We start from the raw sequence: 16655 nt of genomic DNA, 5'->3' as shown, positions 1-16655 counted from the left end.
TATATATATAAATATATGTACATAGGCACAAGGCCAGTATATATATATATATATATATATATATATATATATAAACGCATACTGTGGCAGTAGCATGATTATTGGAATTAATATCATTGTCTCATAATGATTACGCCAATTAGTTGTTTTGAATGTCAAGGATATTTATTTATAGAACCGTTTTAATTCTCTATTTTATCTCCTAATTATCTTTAATCGTTAGTTTTCTAGTTTTCTGTATTAATGAATCCTATTAAGCAGAAGCCTAAACAAAAATGCTTTTCTACATTGATAAAAGCATATATCATTATAATATCATTATAATATTGAATAAGTTTGGCATCTATATGATCATTACTTTCTGACATTGGTCCCAGAAGAGATGAATTTCAGAATTTTCTAATAAATAATTAGAAATCCGAATATAAAGGCAGGGAATATACACTGAGAAAATTTCACTCCGATACCCTTTCTTTTTCTTTTCCCTTCCTACTCTCTCAGTAACTGATATAACAACGTTGCTTCGTGTAAAACAGACGTCTGTCTCTAATGGAGGAAGGATACGCCTTAGTAAAGCATTACAAGCATCTCTTTAAGAAACTCGCTTGTTAATAATGCGATTCTTAGTTCGATATCCGTGTGCACTACATTGAACGTGTGACTTGTACCAGCTAGGAAGACACAATATATTTAAGTTGTTATGATTTAGCAGAAAGTGTACGGAAGCTCGTCGAATGACGTCTACCCTACATTTTGATTGACAGACCTAATTCTTTCGGCCGTTTGATATCAGTAATCAAACTATGTCTCCTTTCTAACGATTTGCAGCATAAATTTCCTATATTCACATATCTCTTTTTTTTTTCTCCACTTCTATTACCTGCGGAAACAAAATCATAAAACGTAGACGGGCGCTGACAATCGTCATCTGACTTAAACAAAATTCACAAAAATACTATAATGACAATTTGAATAAACATGCCACAAATTACGAATATATAACATCAACGGACTTTTGTCAATGAGTGTTTGTCCATGTAGTCACTCACTCGATTAGAAATACCTACGCTCATTCAGGGTTGACATACATGGGTCTCAACATCAAGAAAACCCACAATTTATATAACTCGATCCACTGGACCGCTAGTAGGAAGTAGTTCCTTTAAGATTCAGATTGTCATGCATCTTTCTATTAGCGTATTACAAGTCACATTTCTAACTCAACATCGATTTCTTTCGAGTTATTATCATACAGTTACATACTTTTAGGGTAAGGAAAATAGCGAAATAGAATAAATCATAATTAAAACCATTTTTTATTATAATTTTAGTAAATTACTATCATGTATTTTTGCTATAATTTTTGTAAATCATTTTTATCGTTTTTAATGCAGTTTTTTTTTACCTTTTGAGTTTTCAAAATATTTGTAATAACTACTTTTGATATTTGGTTTAAAATGCTTTAAAGAAGATAAATAAGTATTCTATAGGATTTCGGAGATTGACTGGTGTATGTAGATAAAGGTCAACATGTATTAAACTATTATTCCTCTGAAAATTTGTTCTAGTTAGTTAGAATAGGGTGGTCTCTACTAAAGGCAACAATATGCCTGGTGTTGACGAACCGGAAGTCGAATTAAATCTACAGTTGAGGTACAGGAGCAGTCAAACGGGTTTGTAAACACTGCTCATCCAAATCTACTAATGCATTTTGAGTGGGCTCATGTATTAAAACAGTAGTGAGGAAACTTATAGACAGCCTTTATAGGATTTGAACACTATACGTCTAATATTGTTTCTGATTCAGGCACAAGCCAGCAATTTCGAAGGGAGGGGTAAATCGATGATACCCACCTCAGTGCTTAACTTGTTCTTATTTTATCGACTCCGAAAGGATGAAAGGCAAAGTGGACCTCACTGGAATTTGTACTCGGAACGTAAAAACGTACGAAATACCACTAAGCATTTTCCCCTGAATTCTAATGATTCTGCTAGCTCACCCCATTTACTATACGTATAATATTAAGCTTAAGTAAAGTGGCAAGCTAGCAGAATCATTACCGTGCCAGGAAAAATGCTGAGTAATATTTCGCCCGTCTTTACGTTCTGAGTTCAAATTCCGCCGAGGTCGACTTCACCTTTCTCCCTTTCGGGGTGGATAAAATAAGTACCAGTTGAACACTGGGGATCGATGTAATCGACTTATCTCCTCACCCGAAATTGCTTACTTTGTGTCAAAATTTAAAAGCAATATTAAGATTAACTGATGTAAGGTGTTACATGTGAATTTGTGACTTATATTATTACCTACTCAAAAGAAATTAAAAAAACAACAAACAAAAAAATTATTGCTAATATCACAAATTTTAGTGAGGTATCAGTCCATAACACCGGTTCAGTGGTTGACTGGGATTAGTTTATATCAATTATATCATTTGCCAAATTGCTGCTTGCGTGTCAGTCCTTGTATCAATTCGACTTTGCCTGAACAGGAGCAGAGTGTATCACACGTCAGGCGTTGAAGTGATTACAGAGCATCGTGACAGGATGTGTTTTGTTCAAAAAACACAACGCAGTACCCGGTCCAGGGAACGAAGCCACGATCTCTCGATCGCAAATATGACACGCTAACCACTAAAACATCCGCCCTCATTTGGGGACTATAATGCAGACCAATATGCATAGGAAGCAATTGGGTGACTTCTTTCATTTCCCAGAAATTTGAATATTTTATTTGCATCAGACTGTACTAAATATAAAAATAGTTTAACACATACAACTGTCCACCGGCATATTATTTCTGCTCAACTACATTCATGTAATAGTGATGCCAATGGGACGAGTGCGGTAACAGTGGATGCTTAACATTATGTAGTATTTAGTTATAGTTGTTTATGTTCTGAGTTCAAAACCCACCAAGGTCGATAATATGCAATTTCGCTTTTATTCAATCACCAGATATTTTATATTCTATATTATTTTTTGATCACGAAATGACGCAGACTTAGAACATTTATAACTGTAACTAAATACCACTGGAAATTTCATCCACTGATGTAATGATTTTGCCAATCCGACATCCTAATTAATGAATCAATTATTATTTCTAAAATACGCCTTGCATTTAGAGAAATATAACTGATAAAATCAGGCCCAGAAAATGACTAGTTTTTCGTTTTAGTAACCCCCAGAAGAAGAATATTTAAGGGGGTCTTGGAATAGAATTTATGACGCATATCGTCATATTTAAATCCGAATTCTACCAATCAAATGCCGTAATTAGTGAATTAATATTGATTTCCAAGACAGACTTAATACTGTAGATTATAGCGTAATGTATAGCTGGTTAATCCAGTCGTATGTAAACTGAAGCCACCTTTGGTGATGTTTAAACTCAGAACGTAATATTCCACATTTAAATACCGCAAAATCCTTTGCCCCATGCTCTACCGATTTTGCCAATATAATGTCTTAATTATGGAATGAAAGAAGCTTCAACTACTTACCTTACTGACTCTGTCTTCTGAAGCATTTCGTTTTGAACTCCAGGTGAACTCTATCAGTGCCACAACAACTGCAAGCGCCAAACCAGCAAGGAGAACTACAAATATGCCGCCCACATTTTCCACACCTAAAGCATTCGCTTTTGATTCCTTTTTGTTTTCATCGCGGTTACATGTACCCGTTGCTTTCCACCACTTGTTATAAAGTTCGTGGATTTTGCCTCCTTCTTGCAATTCTAAAATTGCTAGCGATAGTTTGTCTCGATACGGCGAATCTAATCGTTGAGAAATAAACAGAAGATAAATAATCAAGTTTTAATTATTTTCAAATCAATGTTCAAAGGAAAAACAAAAAAACAGTCAAAACAATTGAACATATAAATGTTACAATAAGTAGAAAAATATCCGTGAAATTTTGAAAACCATCATCTCATTTATTTGTCCTTTTTGGTACAAACTCTAGTATTGTATCAAATTTGAAAATGTTATACAAGTAAACACTTCTTTGCGGTGAACAAAGCCAAATGTTCACCGTTCGTTTTGCAAGCTGAATATATTTATTTCGTTATTGCCCACGAAGGGCTAAACATAGAGGGGACAAACAAGGACAGACAAAGAGATTAAGTCGATTACATCGACCCCTGGACGTAACTGGTAGTTATTTAATCAACCCTGAAAGGATGAAAGGATGAAAGGCAAAGTCTACCTCGGTGGAAATTGAACTCAGAACGTAACGGCAAACGAAATACCGCTAAGCATTTCGTCCGACGTGCTAACAATTCTGCCAATATGGAGGAAAATATTTGGAGAAATTTCAATCCAAGGGAAATAATTCCTGATTCAAATAAATGCAAGGGAGACAATATTACAGCGACAAGATCTGATAAATGAAAAACGAGCTAACTTTTATTTTCTAACATTTTTAATGCACCAAGGCCACGGCAAACATGATTGTACTCCCCTCCATCACAATTACTATTAGTTTCTTTCTATTACGAGTCTCAGTAATAATATTTTTAATTGAATAATTCCATGCACATATTCTTGCATAAATGGATGCAACACTCGCACATGTGCACATTATAGAAAACGCATGTCTGACTGTCTGCCCCCCCCCACCTGTCTATCTGTTTGTCTGTGTCTTTTTCTCTATCTGACCATCTCTCTCTCACTCTCTCCTTTTCTGTATATACACTCACAAACACACACATGATACATAGAGAGAGGGGAAGGAAAGAGTGAGGGAGTAGGGACGGAGAGAGAGAGAGAGAGAGAGAGAGAGGTGGCAGACGATCGATCCAGTAACTGACTGATGCTTTAATGAAACATTGAATAGATACTAAAAAAAAACAAAAAGAAAACTGGTTGGCAAAGGAGAGATAGATAGAGAATTGAGTGCACAGCAAAACGGAGAAGATATCGTAAGGTATTCCTCACTTTAACATCTCTCATACTTTTCTGTGCTGACTTGTCAAACCACACCATTAACAACCACGCTAGGTCCACCACCAAGAACGCAGCCATAAAAACATCAACAAAATTAAAAACAAATGCAACAGGAAATGTACATCTGTAATTGTGTGGTATGAAGCGTGCATACCAACCATATGGTTCCTAGTTCAGTCCCTTTGCGTGGCACCTTGGTCAGGTGTCGTCTACTATAGCTTCAGGCCAACCAAAGGCCTGTGAGTGGATGTGGTAGACGGAAAATGAAAGAAGCCCATCGCATATGTATATGTATATATCTAATAGTGCGTGTCTTTGTGTCTATGTTTGTCCTCACCATCACCGCTCGATAACCGGAGTTAGTCTGTTTACTAACCCATAACACAGTCTTTCGGCAAAAGTGATCGATCGAATAAGTACCAGGCTTTAAAAAAAAGTACTGACGTTTCTTCGTTCGACTAAAAATTCTTCAAGGTTGTGCTCCAGCATGACCAGAGTCTAATGACTGAAACAATTTATAGATAAATGTGATAGATAAAAGGTACATGTATAGGCGCAGGATTGGCTGTGTGGTAAGTAGCTTGCTTACCAATCACATGGTTCCGGGTTCAGTCCCACTGCATAGCACCATGGGTAAGTGTCTACTATAGCCTCTGCCCGACCAAAGCCTGAGTGGATTTGGTACACGGAAACTGGAAGAAGCCCGTCGTATATATATATATATATATATATATATATGTGTGTGTGTGTGTGTGTGTGTGTGTGTGTGTGTGTGTGTGTTTGTGTCTGTTTGTCCCCACCAACATTGTTTGACAACCGATACTGGTGTGTTTACGTCCGCGTAACTTAGCGGTTCGGCATATCAGACCGATAGAATAAATATTAGGCTTACAAAGAATAAGCTCGGGAGTCGATTTGCTCCAGCATGGCCACAGTCAAATTACTGAAACAAATTAAAGAGTAAAAAAAATTGTTGTTACTCACTCATTGGTGTACCGATTCCATATCCTTTCGTGTCCAAAAGTCCACCGACTTGCATTAATTCACAGTTACGTTGCGTTATATAGTCAATCATTGTTGACTCCATTAAATATGCGTAATTTCCTTCTAAGACGTACTGAATACCTTCATCGTATGTTTTTGTAAAAACTGTTGGTTCTCTACTCTCCATGAAGGCCCACATTCTTTGATAAGTCTCTATCTTGGATTCCTGAATGTACAAAACGTTTGTGTTAAAATGGAAATATGAATTGACTTCAATTAACACTCACACAATCACACAAACACACAGACTGCACAATATATGAATTGATATAAACCATTAGTAAACAGAAAGAAAAAAAAAACCTGTTTTAGAGGACCAGGCTACAAACCACGTAGTTAACCTATAGCTAGGTGTGTAATGTAGAGCCTTATCCAGTAAATACAATCAGTGAAGATTATTTCATGAGTAGTAAATGGAATATAAAAAAAGTCGGGATGTATGAGAATACATTTATTTCACTAGTTGATATCCATAGCATGATGGCCGTTTCGCGAAACGGCCGCCATTCTATGGGTATCAACTGGCTAAATAAATATATTCATCTCATACCTCCTGACCATACCATTTCATACCTCCTGACCTTCGTATTATATACATCAAGTCGTTCTTACGTTATTGTTAACATGTGACCCAATACAACCTGTTGCTTTGTGTGGGTGTGTGAAAGTGCATGGCTTAGTGGTAAGGTGGTGCATTCACGATTGCGAGATTGTGCTTTCAATTTCCAGACCGGGCGTTGAGTTGCGTTCTTGAGCAAAAAACTTCATTTCACGTCGCTCTGCGTGATTTCGTCATTTCGTCATTTGACATGCGGCACGTCGTGAACCTGTACAGGTAATGTCGATTTGATGGAGGGAGTGATCTTACGTGAACACAAACATTTGATCACTATAAAGATATCATCAGGGGAGTCCATGTTATACATATATTGTTCTGATGATAATTCTCTGGATTGTAGTAGAGTAAATTGCAAATTATAAAATGTAATTGTTTTTAAATTTTATTCTGGAACAATCTAGAGAATTATCATTCGTAAGCCGCTTTATTTGCAATACGAAACTCCTCATCCTTGACTCCCCGTGCAAATTCTGCCGGAATTGATAATAACTAACAAACAATGTACGTGTGTATGCATATATGAACGTGTGGGAACACAGGGATAAATGTAGAGTACAAAATATGAAAGGAAAACTGTTCTATCGCCCCGGCGTGTGTGAATTGATGTATGAAATAAGCATGTTCCTTCTTCCTTCAATCTCCTGAAAAATGGTTCTGTTTGAGAAGCGAAATAACAATATTCAGCACTTGAATAACGCTTGAATTTTTGAATTATTATAACGGTAGTTCTTTCGATAGACTTTGTAAAGCATTTTGCTGTGTCTGTGCTAAGTCATTACGCCGATAATAATGATACAAGCACAGGTTCAGTTACACTTCGTATTGTTAGTCAGTTGGTCACCACCCAACTAAGTAATCGTTCGCTTGTTGAATGGGTTCGTTTATGCAATTTATCGATTCTTTGCTAGTTGAAGTTCCTTCGTAGTGTTCGGGATCTTTTTAAAGACCAACAAAGAACCGAGTGATTGTTTAAACCAAAACATTAAATAAATAAACGATCGAGATTAGTAAATTGTTTAGACACTTAACGAATTGACTAGCAATAGTGAAGTGGAACTGAACTTGTGCGCGTGTTGCTACTATTATTGGCAGAATGACCCTCCAAAATAATAATAATAATAATCATAATTATCATAATAATAAGAAGAAGAGCGTCAACAGATTCAACAAGGCATTTCTTACAACTCTCGAACAAGTAAAGGTAAAAGAACGGAACATTTCTGAAGAGAAAGACAAATACAAACATGGGATAAAGAAAATGTATTTCTTACCTGAAAGAAAGTCATAGTTGATCCGCCAACGAGTGTCCCATAGGATATCTCAGTCTGCTTGGCCAAATCCTCGGCACTTTCGATAGGGGATACCATACGTTCCACTGTAAGAAACGCCGCAAGGTTGGCTGTGTATGACGAAATGATAATCAGTGTGAAAAACCACCAAATTCCGCCTACAATACGGGTGGACACAGCTCTTGGGTTGATATCTGAACCCTGTTGCATCAATGTTCCCACAGTAAACCAGAAACTGTTTGATAATGTAAATGAATTCATAACAGTATCTGCATCTTGGTTACAAGGATGTGGATTGTACCATTCGTAGGGGCTAAATCTGGCTAAAATGAATATTGTAAAGCTGACGACAAGGTAGGCAGCGATTACGTACAACCATATCTCTATGGCTAGTGGATTCAGAAAAGAAAATAACCCTGGTTTTTCACGTTTTGGAACTTTAAATAGGATACTAATTCCGAGGTTGAGAAAAGGTTTGGTAAAATCGATAACTTGCTCCCTTATGTAACTGATGCTAAGACCTGCCACTGCTAAATCGGCTTTCTGAAATAGAAAATGAAAAAAAGAAAAGTTATATATATGATCGTTAATGATAATAACAATAATAATAATAATTAATAAAAATGATAATAATTAATAGTTATAATTAATAATAATAATAATAATAATAATAATTAATAGTTATAATTAATAATAAAATAATAACAATTAATAATAAAAATAATAATAATAATAAATAAAAATAATAATGATGACAAATAATAATAATAAAAAATGATGATAAAAAGTGATAATAAATGATAATAAAAAATGATAATAAATGATAATAATAAAAATAACAATGATAATACATAATAAAATAGTCATAATAATTAATAATAATAATAGTCATAATAAATCGCATCGAAGCCATTAACACCCTGGAATTTCGAGTAGTCCAATGTAGTTTTAACATCATTAACTGGAATCTTATAGAACTGTAACGCCTGGACAAGAACACAAGAAAACTACTAAGAGGAATGATCACATTCTATAGTCAAGGAAGCTTGCGAATTCGCAGGGGATCTTGGCATTAATTGTTAAATATTTGAAGAGCCTGAAACCACTGCCACAAACAAGCAAAATGGACTTCAAAAATGAAGAAGCAGAAACAAAATGAGGTGCGGTGGAGCCAGAAACCTCTGCATGGACAGTATATAGTTTGAAATCAAAATGCTGTTGTAGATCAAGTAACAACTCGTCAGTGGCTGAGAAGTTCAGGATTGAATACAGAGACTGAAGGTTTCATATTGGCGGCACAAGATCAAAGCTTGCTCACAAACGAAGGAAAAAAAGAAACTACCAGGCTAACGTTCTTTAAAACGGTTCTGCAGATTCTAACACATTTGAAGAAACAATAGACCATCACCTCTGGGCATGTCTTGTGCTGACACGAAACGAATACATATATCGCTAGGACAGTATTTACACTGAAAGATATGTAAGAACAACACCCTGGTATGAACATCACCCTGAGCCAGTCGTTGAAGGTAAAAATGTCTCTATCCTCTGGGGTTTTCCAGTCAAAACTGACAGACCGATCGAGGGTAACCGACCAGACATAGTTATTAAAGACGGAGAAGAAAATAATTGTACACTAATAGATGTAAGTGATCCCTCTGGTAAAAATATACCTGTCAAGGAATTTGACAAAGTAAGTAAATATGAGGACCAGGAATTGAAATACAAAGGATATGGCATTTAAAACGAGAATCGTTCCTATTCGCGCGCTCGCGCCAGCACACAGACACACATACAAGTACACACGCACACATACAGAATAAGCATCGAATATGTAGTTTTATATAAGTTAGCAATAGCTGCAGATATGGAAGAAAAGAATATAGTTAATTTAAATTAATTGCATATATAATTTTATATAATTTAAAAAACTCAAATGAGAAAGCGTAAATTAAATGTCTCACTGCATATATTATGCATCTAAAGAAATCATAGATGAGCTCTACAGGGACATAACTGGAAATAATTTTGTAGAGTTGTCTCCCATGAAAATATTTTTCTCTTTTTTTTTTTTGGTTTTAAGTAATTCAACAAATATTCTTTTATTTGTTTCAGTCATTTGACTGCGGCCATGCTGGAGCACCGCCGTTAGTCAAGCAAATTGACCCCAGGACTTTTTGTAAGCCTTGTACTTATTCTATCGGTCTCTTTTGCTGAAACCTTAAGTTACGGGAACGTAACCACACCAACATCGGTTATCAAATGATGGTGGGGTCAAACACAGACATACACACACAGACACACACACACACATACATACACACACACACACACACACACACACACACACACACACACACACACACACACACACACACACACACACACACACACACGATGGGCTTCTTTCAGTTTCCGCCTACCAAATCCATTCCAAAGACTACAGTAAAAGACACTTGACCAAGGTGCCACGCAGACACTCCTGCGCCTGTCATAGCCATCCCTGCGCATATTAATGAAAATAATATTTTGCGTATATCGTAAAACGTTTCGTTGACGGTCTTTCACCTTGTGCTTAACATTCTACTGTACTTTATGAATAGAGAAGCGTATCACTTGTAATCGTATAATGTACCTGAATGATGGAAGACTCATATATGTTCTAATGGAATATGCATTGTACTAATGTTATTTATCTAATTTCATCGGCTGAAATGAGAAACCCATTGGTTATACAGACATAGTGGAGGCGCAAAGGCCCAGTGGTTAGGGCAGCGTTCTCGTGGTCATAGGATCACAGTTTCGATTACCAGACCGAGCGTTGTGAGTGTTTATTAAGCGAAAACACCTAAAGCTCCACGAGGCTCCGGCAGGGGATGGTGGTGAACCCTGTTGAACTCTTTCACCACAACTTTCTCTCACTCTTTCTTCCTGTTTCTGTTGTGCCTGTAATTCAAAGGGTCAGCCTTGTCACACTGTGTCACGCTGAATATCCCCGAGAACTACGTTAAGGGTACACGTGTCTGTGGAGTGTTCAGCCACTTGCACGTTAATTTCACGAGCAGGCTGTTCCGTTGATCGGATCATCCGGAACCCTCGTCGTCGTAAGCGACGGAGTGCCAACAACAATACAGACATAAACACACACCACACATACTCACACACACACACATACATATAATAGTGTGTATTATATGTATATTTGTGTGTGTGGCTTTAATTTCTCTGTGTGTATTGGTATATCCCAGAGTATGGTTGCCTTCCCATTTTCTGTGACCTTTTCTGGCGTGTGCTCAAACTATCTTTTTTCATTTGATATTCCATGGGGCTGGCATAACATCCAGTTTATATAGGTCCCAACTCTGTCGTGTCTGTGAATATATTCCTTATTATTGTTGTTGTTATTATTATTATCATCATTATTATTATTATGTAAATTATTATTAATGCGGTAAGATGGAAGAATCGTTTACCCGCTGGTTAAATTCCTCGCAGCACATCGTCCTTGTTTACCTGCTATGTTCAAATGTCGTAGAGGTCGACTTTGCTTTCCAAGATTTCAGGGGTTGAAGAAATAAGTACCAGTTGAACACTGGAGTAATCGATTAGGATCCTCCCACGAAATTTCAGCCCCCGTCTTTTTTTTTTTTTTTTTTCAATATTTTGGCAATTATGGAGATCAATAAAACATGTTTTAAGTTATAAGAAATAAATGGTGAAGGAGCGTAGCATGTTTCTCTGCTAATAACATTATAATATTTATTTGATGCATATTGATAGGATGCACTAACGCATACCAAACAGAACATGCCCTACATATATTTCCTCGATTCTATGTTGTCTGTTCATGCAGCGCATGCTCTTGTACAAACAATTGAACACACAAACACACACACACGCAGAAGCCTTCCTCAGACATATGTACATAGCTACATAATGAAATAATTCTTTAGCATGAGTCTATGATCTACAAGAAAAGAAATCCATTGACCGTTTGAAGATCTGCCAGAGGCGATAGTGATAAATGTGTAAACAAACCGAAGCCATCACTCTTTCTTTTTTTTTTTTCTTCTTATGTCTCTGTTTCTCTGTGTGTATCACTCATTTTAACTTTCTATACTTCACTATTGAAGTGGGGTAGGGAGAGAAAGAGACACAGGGACAAACAAGAAGAGAGAGAGAGAGAGAGAGAGATAGAAGGTATGAGAGAGAATGGGGGAATCTGTGCTTGAGAAAGACGAAAGACGGAAATTAACGAGTCAAAGTACAGGAAAAACATATGTCTGTCCATGGTTTGCTAATGCCACGCCATTTCAACGCTTGGTTTCATTTCATTATTATTATTATTATTATTATTATTATTATTATTATTATTATTATTCAGTAGTTTTATTTTTATAACGTGCTTTCACTTCACTACCGAGCGCAGCTCTGTGTGCCTTGGGTATGTGCTGTGGTTTGCTGTGATGCTCTTATGGTTACTGTATTGAAAGTGTTTTGCGTAGGATGTGTGCAGTGCTCAGTAGTGCAATTTTCTGTATGTTATATATAGTTGTAAATCCTGGTGTGTTTTTTTATGTACTTGTCTGAATATTTTTTTATTATACCTAAGGCACCTACTATGATATGAATTGATATTATTGTTATCATTATTATTATTATTATTATTATTATTATTATTATTAAGACAGTGAGTTGGCAGAATCGTTAGCACGCCGATTGAAATGCTTAGCGGTATTTCGTCTGTCGCTACGTTCTGAGGTGAAATTCCGCCGAAGTCGGCTTTGCCTTTTATCCTTTCGAAGTCGATAAATTAAGTACCATTGAAACGCTGGGATCGATGTAATCAACTTATCCCCTCCACTCAAAATGGCTGCCCTTGTGGCAAAATTTGAAACCATTATCATTATTATTATTGTTATTATTTCTTAATAGGGTTGTGTGTGTTTCTGATGGCTATGGCCGTTATTTCTCAAAATATATATTATAAGCACTTTTCCTCGGTGATGGCGAGTAATAATAATAATAACACTGTATATGATTTTCGAATGTGTTTTTCTAGTAAGCTTCACGGCAGAGGCCATTCACTCTCTCTCTCTCAGACACACATGTATACACACATGTTTATGCTCATATTTTTGTGTGCATGTGTATATGTGTATACATGTTGCATGAAAACTATTTCATTCTTACTCTCTTCTCTCCATATCAACCAATCTATAATGCCTGTATATCTCATAAAGACGAGCTGCATCCATCCACACGCGTTATTCTCATGTAGTTTTATGACAACGATTTACCTCTGCGCTCCATCTGTCTTGACCATCGTAATTACGCTAGCAGTTACCCCATTACGGCGACCGTAACATTTTTCTCATAAAACGGCATGCTGATTGGGTATCCAGATTTTAGTGTAAGTCAGTGGTGCGCATAAAGAGGTCATAAATACACCATTTTGTTCCCTTACACCTTATGTTTACGTACAAACGCGTAAATATGTATATGCATCAAAACAAATGGTTCTTCGTCGGTTTTGACGATGATCATACACTTGTTCTATTACGTATCCGACAGTATTTTTTTCCGTCAATACTAATCTCAAGGGACCAAATTCCTTTGGGTGGAATGTGGTGCCACTATTCCTGGGCATTCCTCAAAAATATTTGTCACTCCCCGGCTGTTGTGCCTAGAATGTAGACGCCGAGTGCGCGCTCGTAGGATTTTCGTTTTCGTGCAAGATGACCGGATGCATTGATCAGAGACAAACTCATGTCTCATTACCAGTGGTGATGAACTTCATTGAAATCTGGGTCGTAGTTTGTACAGTCCAGCATGCACTGAGCGATTTGCATGAAGAGCTGCTCTGCTAGCATCATGGGAACGGATTTTTCTTACACTCTCTGCCTGCACAAATCTTCCGTTATAATGGAATGTACTGAGTCTGTGCTTATTCCCAGTTTGTGAGCAATTTCCTGGACTTTACGCGACACTCTGTCATGACTAGTTGCTGAATCTTCTCGATTGGCTCCTTGTTTCGGCTTGTGGGTGGCCTGCCTGAGCGTGCTTCGCTCTCCGCTGAGTTGCGGCCATGTTAGAAGCAGTTGTACCTCTTCTTGATCTGAGTTTTTCCCATGCCATCATCGCCAAAGGCTTGCTTAATCTTCTAGATGGTGTGAGCAAGATTTTTACAAAACTTGATGTAATTTCTCTCGTCGATGCGTTTGGTGAAAACGAAAGTCCGTCGAGTGTGCACTAAACGTCTGTACTCTAAACGTAGCAACCGGAACCTGACGCGGACTATGGCGCGAACTTTTTTAAGCATGACGTCAACGTCCATCCAGAGAATTTTGTCCACAATGCATTAGTTTTAGGAAGAAAAAACAGTCAGAACACACTTCATATAACAGTCTATATGCCGGGATAATAGGCACACACAATCAACCTGATTCAGGGTTAGTAATTTTTTTTATTGGTAAAATGCATCTAACGGACATACGCATTTTTTCAAGTAGAGACAACATATATGCATCCAAATGCAAAAGAATCTCCATGAGTGTACACGCATGAAAATGTGTGTGTGTCTTAATGTGTCTGTATGTTTACAGTCGCATAGATTTTCATATATATATATATATATATATATATATATATATATATATATATATATATTAGCTCAAAGAATTATGTATACGAATACAACACAATGACACAAATACACACGCATCTATCTATCTATCTATCTATCTATCTATCTATCTATCTATCAATCTGTTTCTGTCTGCCTGTCTATCTGTTTCTGTTTGTGCTTTTCTCTCTTTATATATATATATATGTATATATATATATGGAGAGAGAGAGACACCGAAAGCATCAATATATTTAACTGCAAATAATCAAATAATAAAAGTTCTCAGTTAGTGAAACTTAGTAGATTGTAGTATTCTTTATGCTTTTATATATTTTAAGTATGAAGCGAAATCTTCTTTGCGTACACATGTACTTAATATCTCTTTTAACTTCCATTGCTGACAATTTATTTCTATCTTCTTCTCTACCTCCATCCGGTAATCTTTAATTAGTTTCTATTTCATAGTAATTTATGAAGTTTTTACTTTGTTTTCCTTTCTTTTTATCTTTATTCCTGTATTCATATCTTCAGATTTTGTGTATGTATTTTACATACTTTTTGCGTTTGAACAATTTTTATGATTGTATACCCTAGAATAATGATTAGAGAAATAGTCTCAGCAAAATTCGATCAGAACACTCAGCCCCCTGTCGATTATTTGCAGTTATTTATTGATTCTGTATAGGTTTTAAAATGGAAATAAGAAAAACTTATTCGCTTCTGCGATATGCACTCGAGATTTTGAATTTTATACTATCATGCTACCACGAAACAGTGGTAAGCTAGAACAGCTTAAATACTAGAACAGGAGCAATAATAATAATATTAATAGTAATAATAATAATCATAATAATAATAATAATAATAATAATGGTTTCAAATCTTGCTCCAAGGCCAGCAATTTCGCAGGTAAGTCGATTACATCGACACCAATGTTCACCTGGTACTTAATTTATCGACCCCGAAAAGATGAAAGTCAAATTTAACCTCGGCGGTGTTTGAACTCAGAACGTGAAGATAGACGAAATGCCGCTAAGCTATTTTCCCGGCGTGCTCACGATTCTGCCAGCTCGTCGCTTCCCTAATGAAAATGATCATTATTGTTTGTCGTATATGCACAAAGCCTGAAATTCTGTTCAACTGCTACTTATTTTATCGATCGCGAAAAGATGAGACAGATTCAGCCCCACTGCAATTTCAAATAATAATAATAGTAATAATAATAATCCTTTCTACTGGAGGCACAAGGCCCCAGATTTGTTGGGGGTGGACACTAGTCCATTATATCGATCCTAGTATTTCACTGTACTTAATTTATCGATTCGAAAGGATAAAAGGCAAGGTCGGCCTCAGTAGAATTTGCATTCCGAATTGGAGTGACGCTAAGCATTCCGTCCAGCGTGCTAACGATTTTGTCAGCTCACCGCCTTAATAGTAATAATAATAATAATAATAATAATAAGGTATGTGAAATAGAAAGTATTAGCATAGATTTAAAATTGTAGGCAAATTTGTAAGATATTGTAAATATAAAAAAAAAATCGCTGTCTTTATTTTTGTGTAGAAACTAAATTTATTTGAAATGCTGAAAACGTTGATTTACACGGTTAATTTGCATATTTATTTTCTTGGCGATATTTTGTTATATAACTTTCCTTTTTGGAGTTTTATCTTTTTTTTTATTTCTATTTATTTTTACTTCCTCTTTCTTTCTCTTTCTTTTCCTGCCTTTTTGTTTGTTCCACTTTTATTATTCCTTCTTTTATTTCCTCATTTCATTTTGTCTTCGAGGCCCACCAGCTCGCGTCTGGGTAGAATTGGTATTGTTCCTGTCATTTTGGCTATTTAAAGAAAAGACATAATCATGTACACCCCAACACATTTTTTACATTCTCCCCATCCTTGCCGTCGTAGCAGCAGCAGCAGCAACCGTTGTTGTGGTATTAATAATAGTAGTAGTGGTAGGAGTTGTTACTGCTTTTGTTTTCTTCCAATTTCTATTTGTACTTCCCAATTATCTTATTTTTCTCATTATTATTATTATTATTATTATTATTATTATTATTATTATTATTCATTTTATTAACTGGACTAATTGAATGAAAATTCAGAATTCATTGGAAACG

General features: G+C 36.1%; 1 protein-coding gene across 1 annotated transcript in view; it reads right to left on the bottom strand.

Annotated features, from left to right (window-relative positions):
• Nucleotides 1-16655, bottom strand: part of LOC106882069 (glutamate receptor ionotropic, kainate 2) — a 29339-nt gene that overhangs the window by 6160 nt on the left and 6524 nt on the right. The window contains exons 2-4 of the mRNA XM_014932632.2: nt 7884-8444; nt 5934-6159; nt 3507-3778 (exon numbers count right to left, since the gene is read on the bottom strand). Coding sequence (XP_014788118.1) covers nt 3507-3778; nt 5934-6159; nt 7884-8444 — 1059 coding nt within the window. The remainder of the gene's footprint in view (nt 1-3506; nt 3779-5933; nt 6160-7883; nt 8445-16655) is intronic.

The sequence above is a fragment of the Octopus bimaculoides genome, chromosome 21 (assembly GCF_001194135.2).
Source record: "Octopus bimaculoides isolate UCB-OBI-ISO-001 chromosome 21, ASM119413v2, whole genome shotgun sequence".
NCBI lineage: Eukaryota > Metazoa > Mollusca > Cephalopoda > Octopoda > Octopodidae > Octopus > Octopus bimaculoides.
Note: the sequence above shows the minus strand (reverse complement) of the source record. Positions and strands in the feature narration are given on the sequence as shown.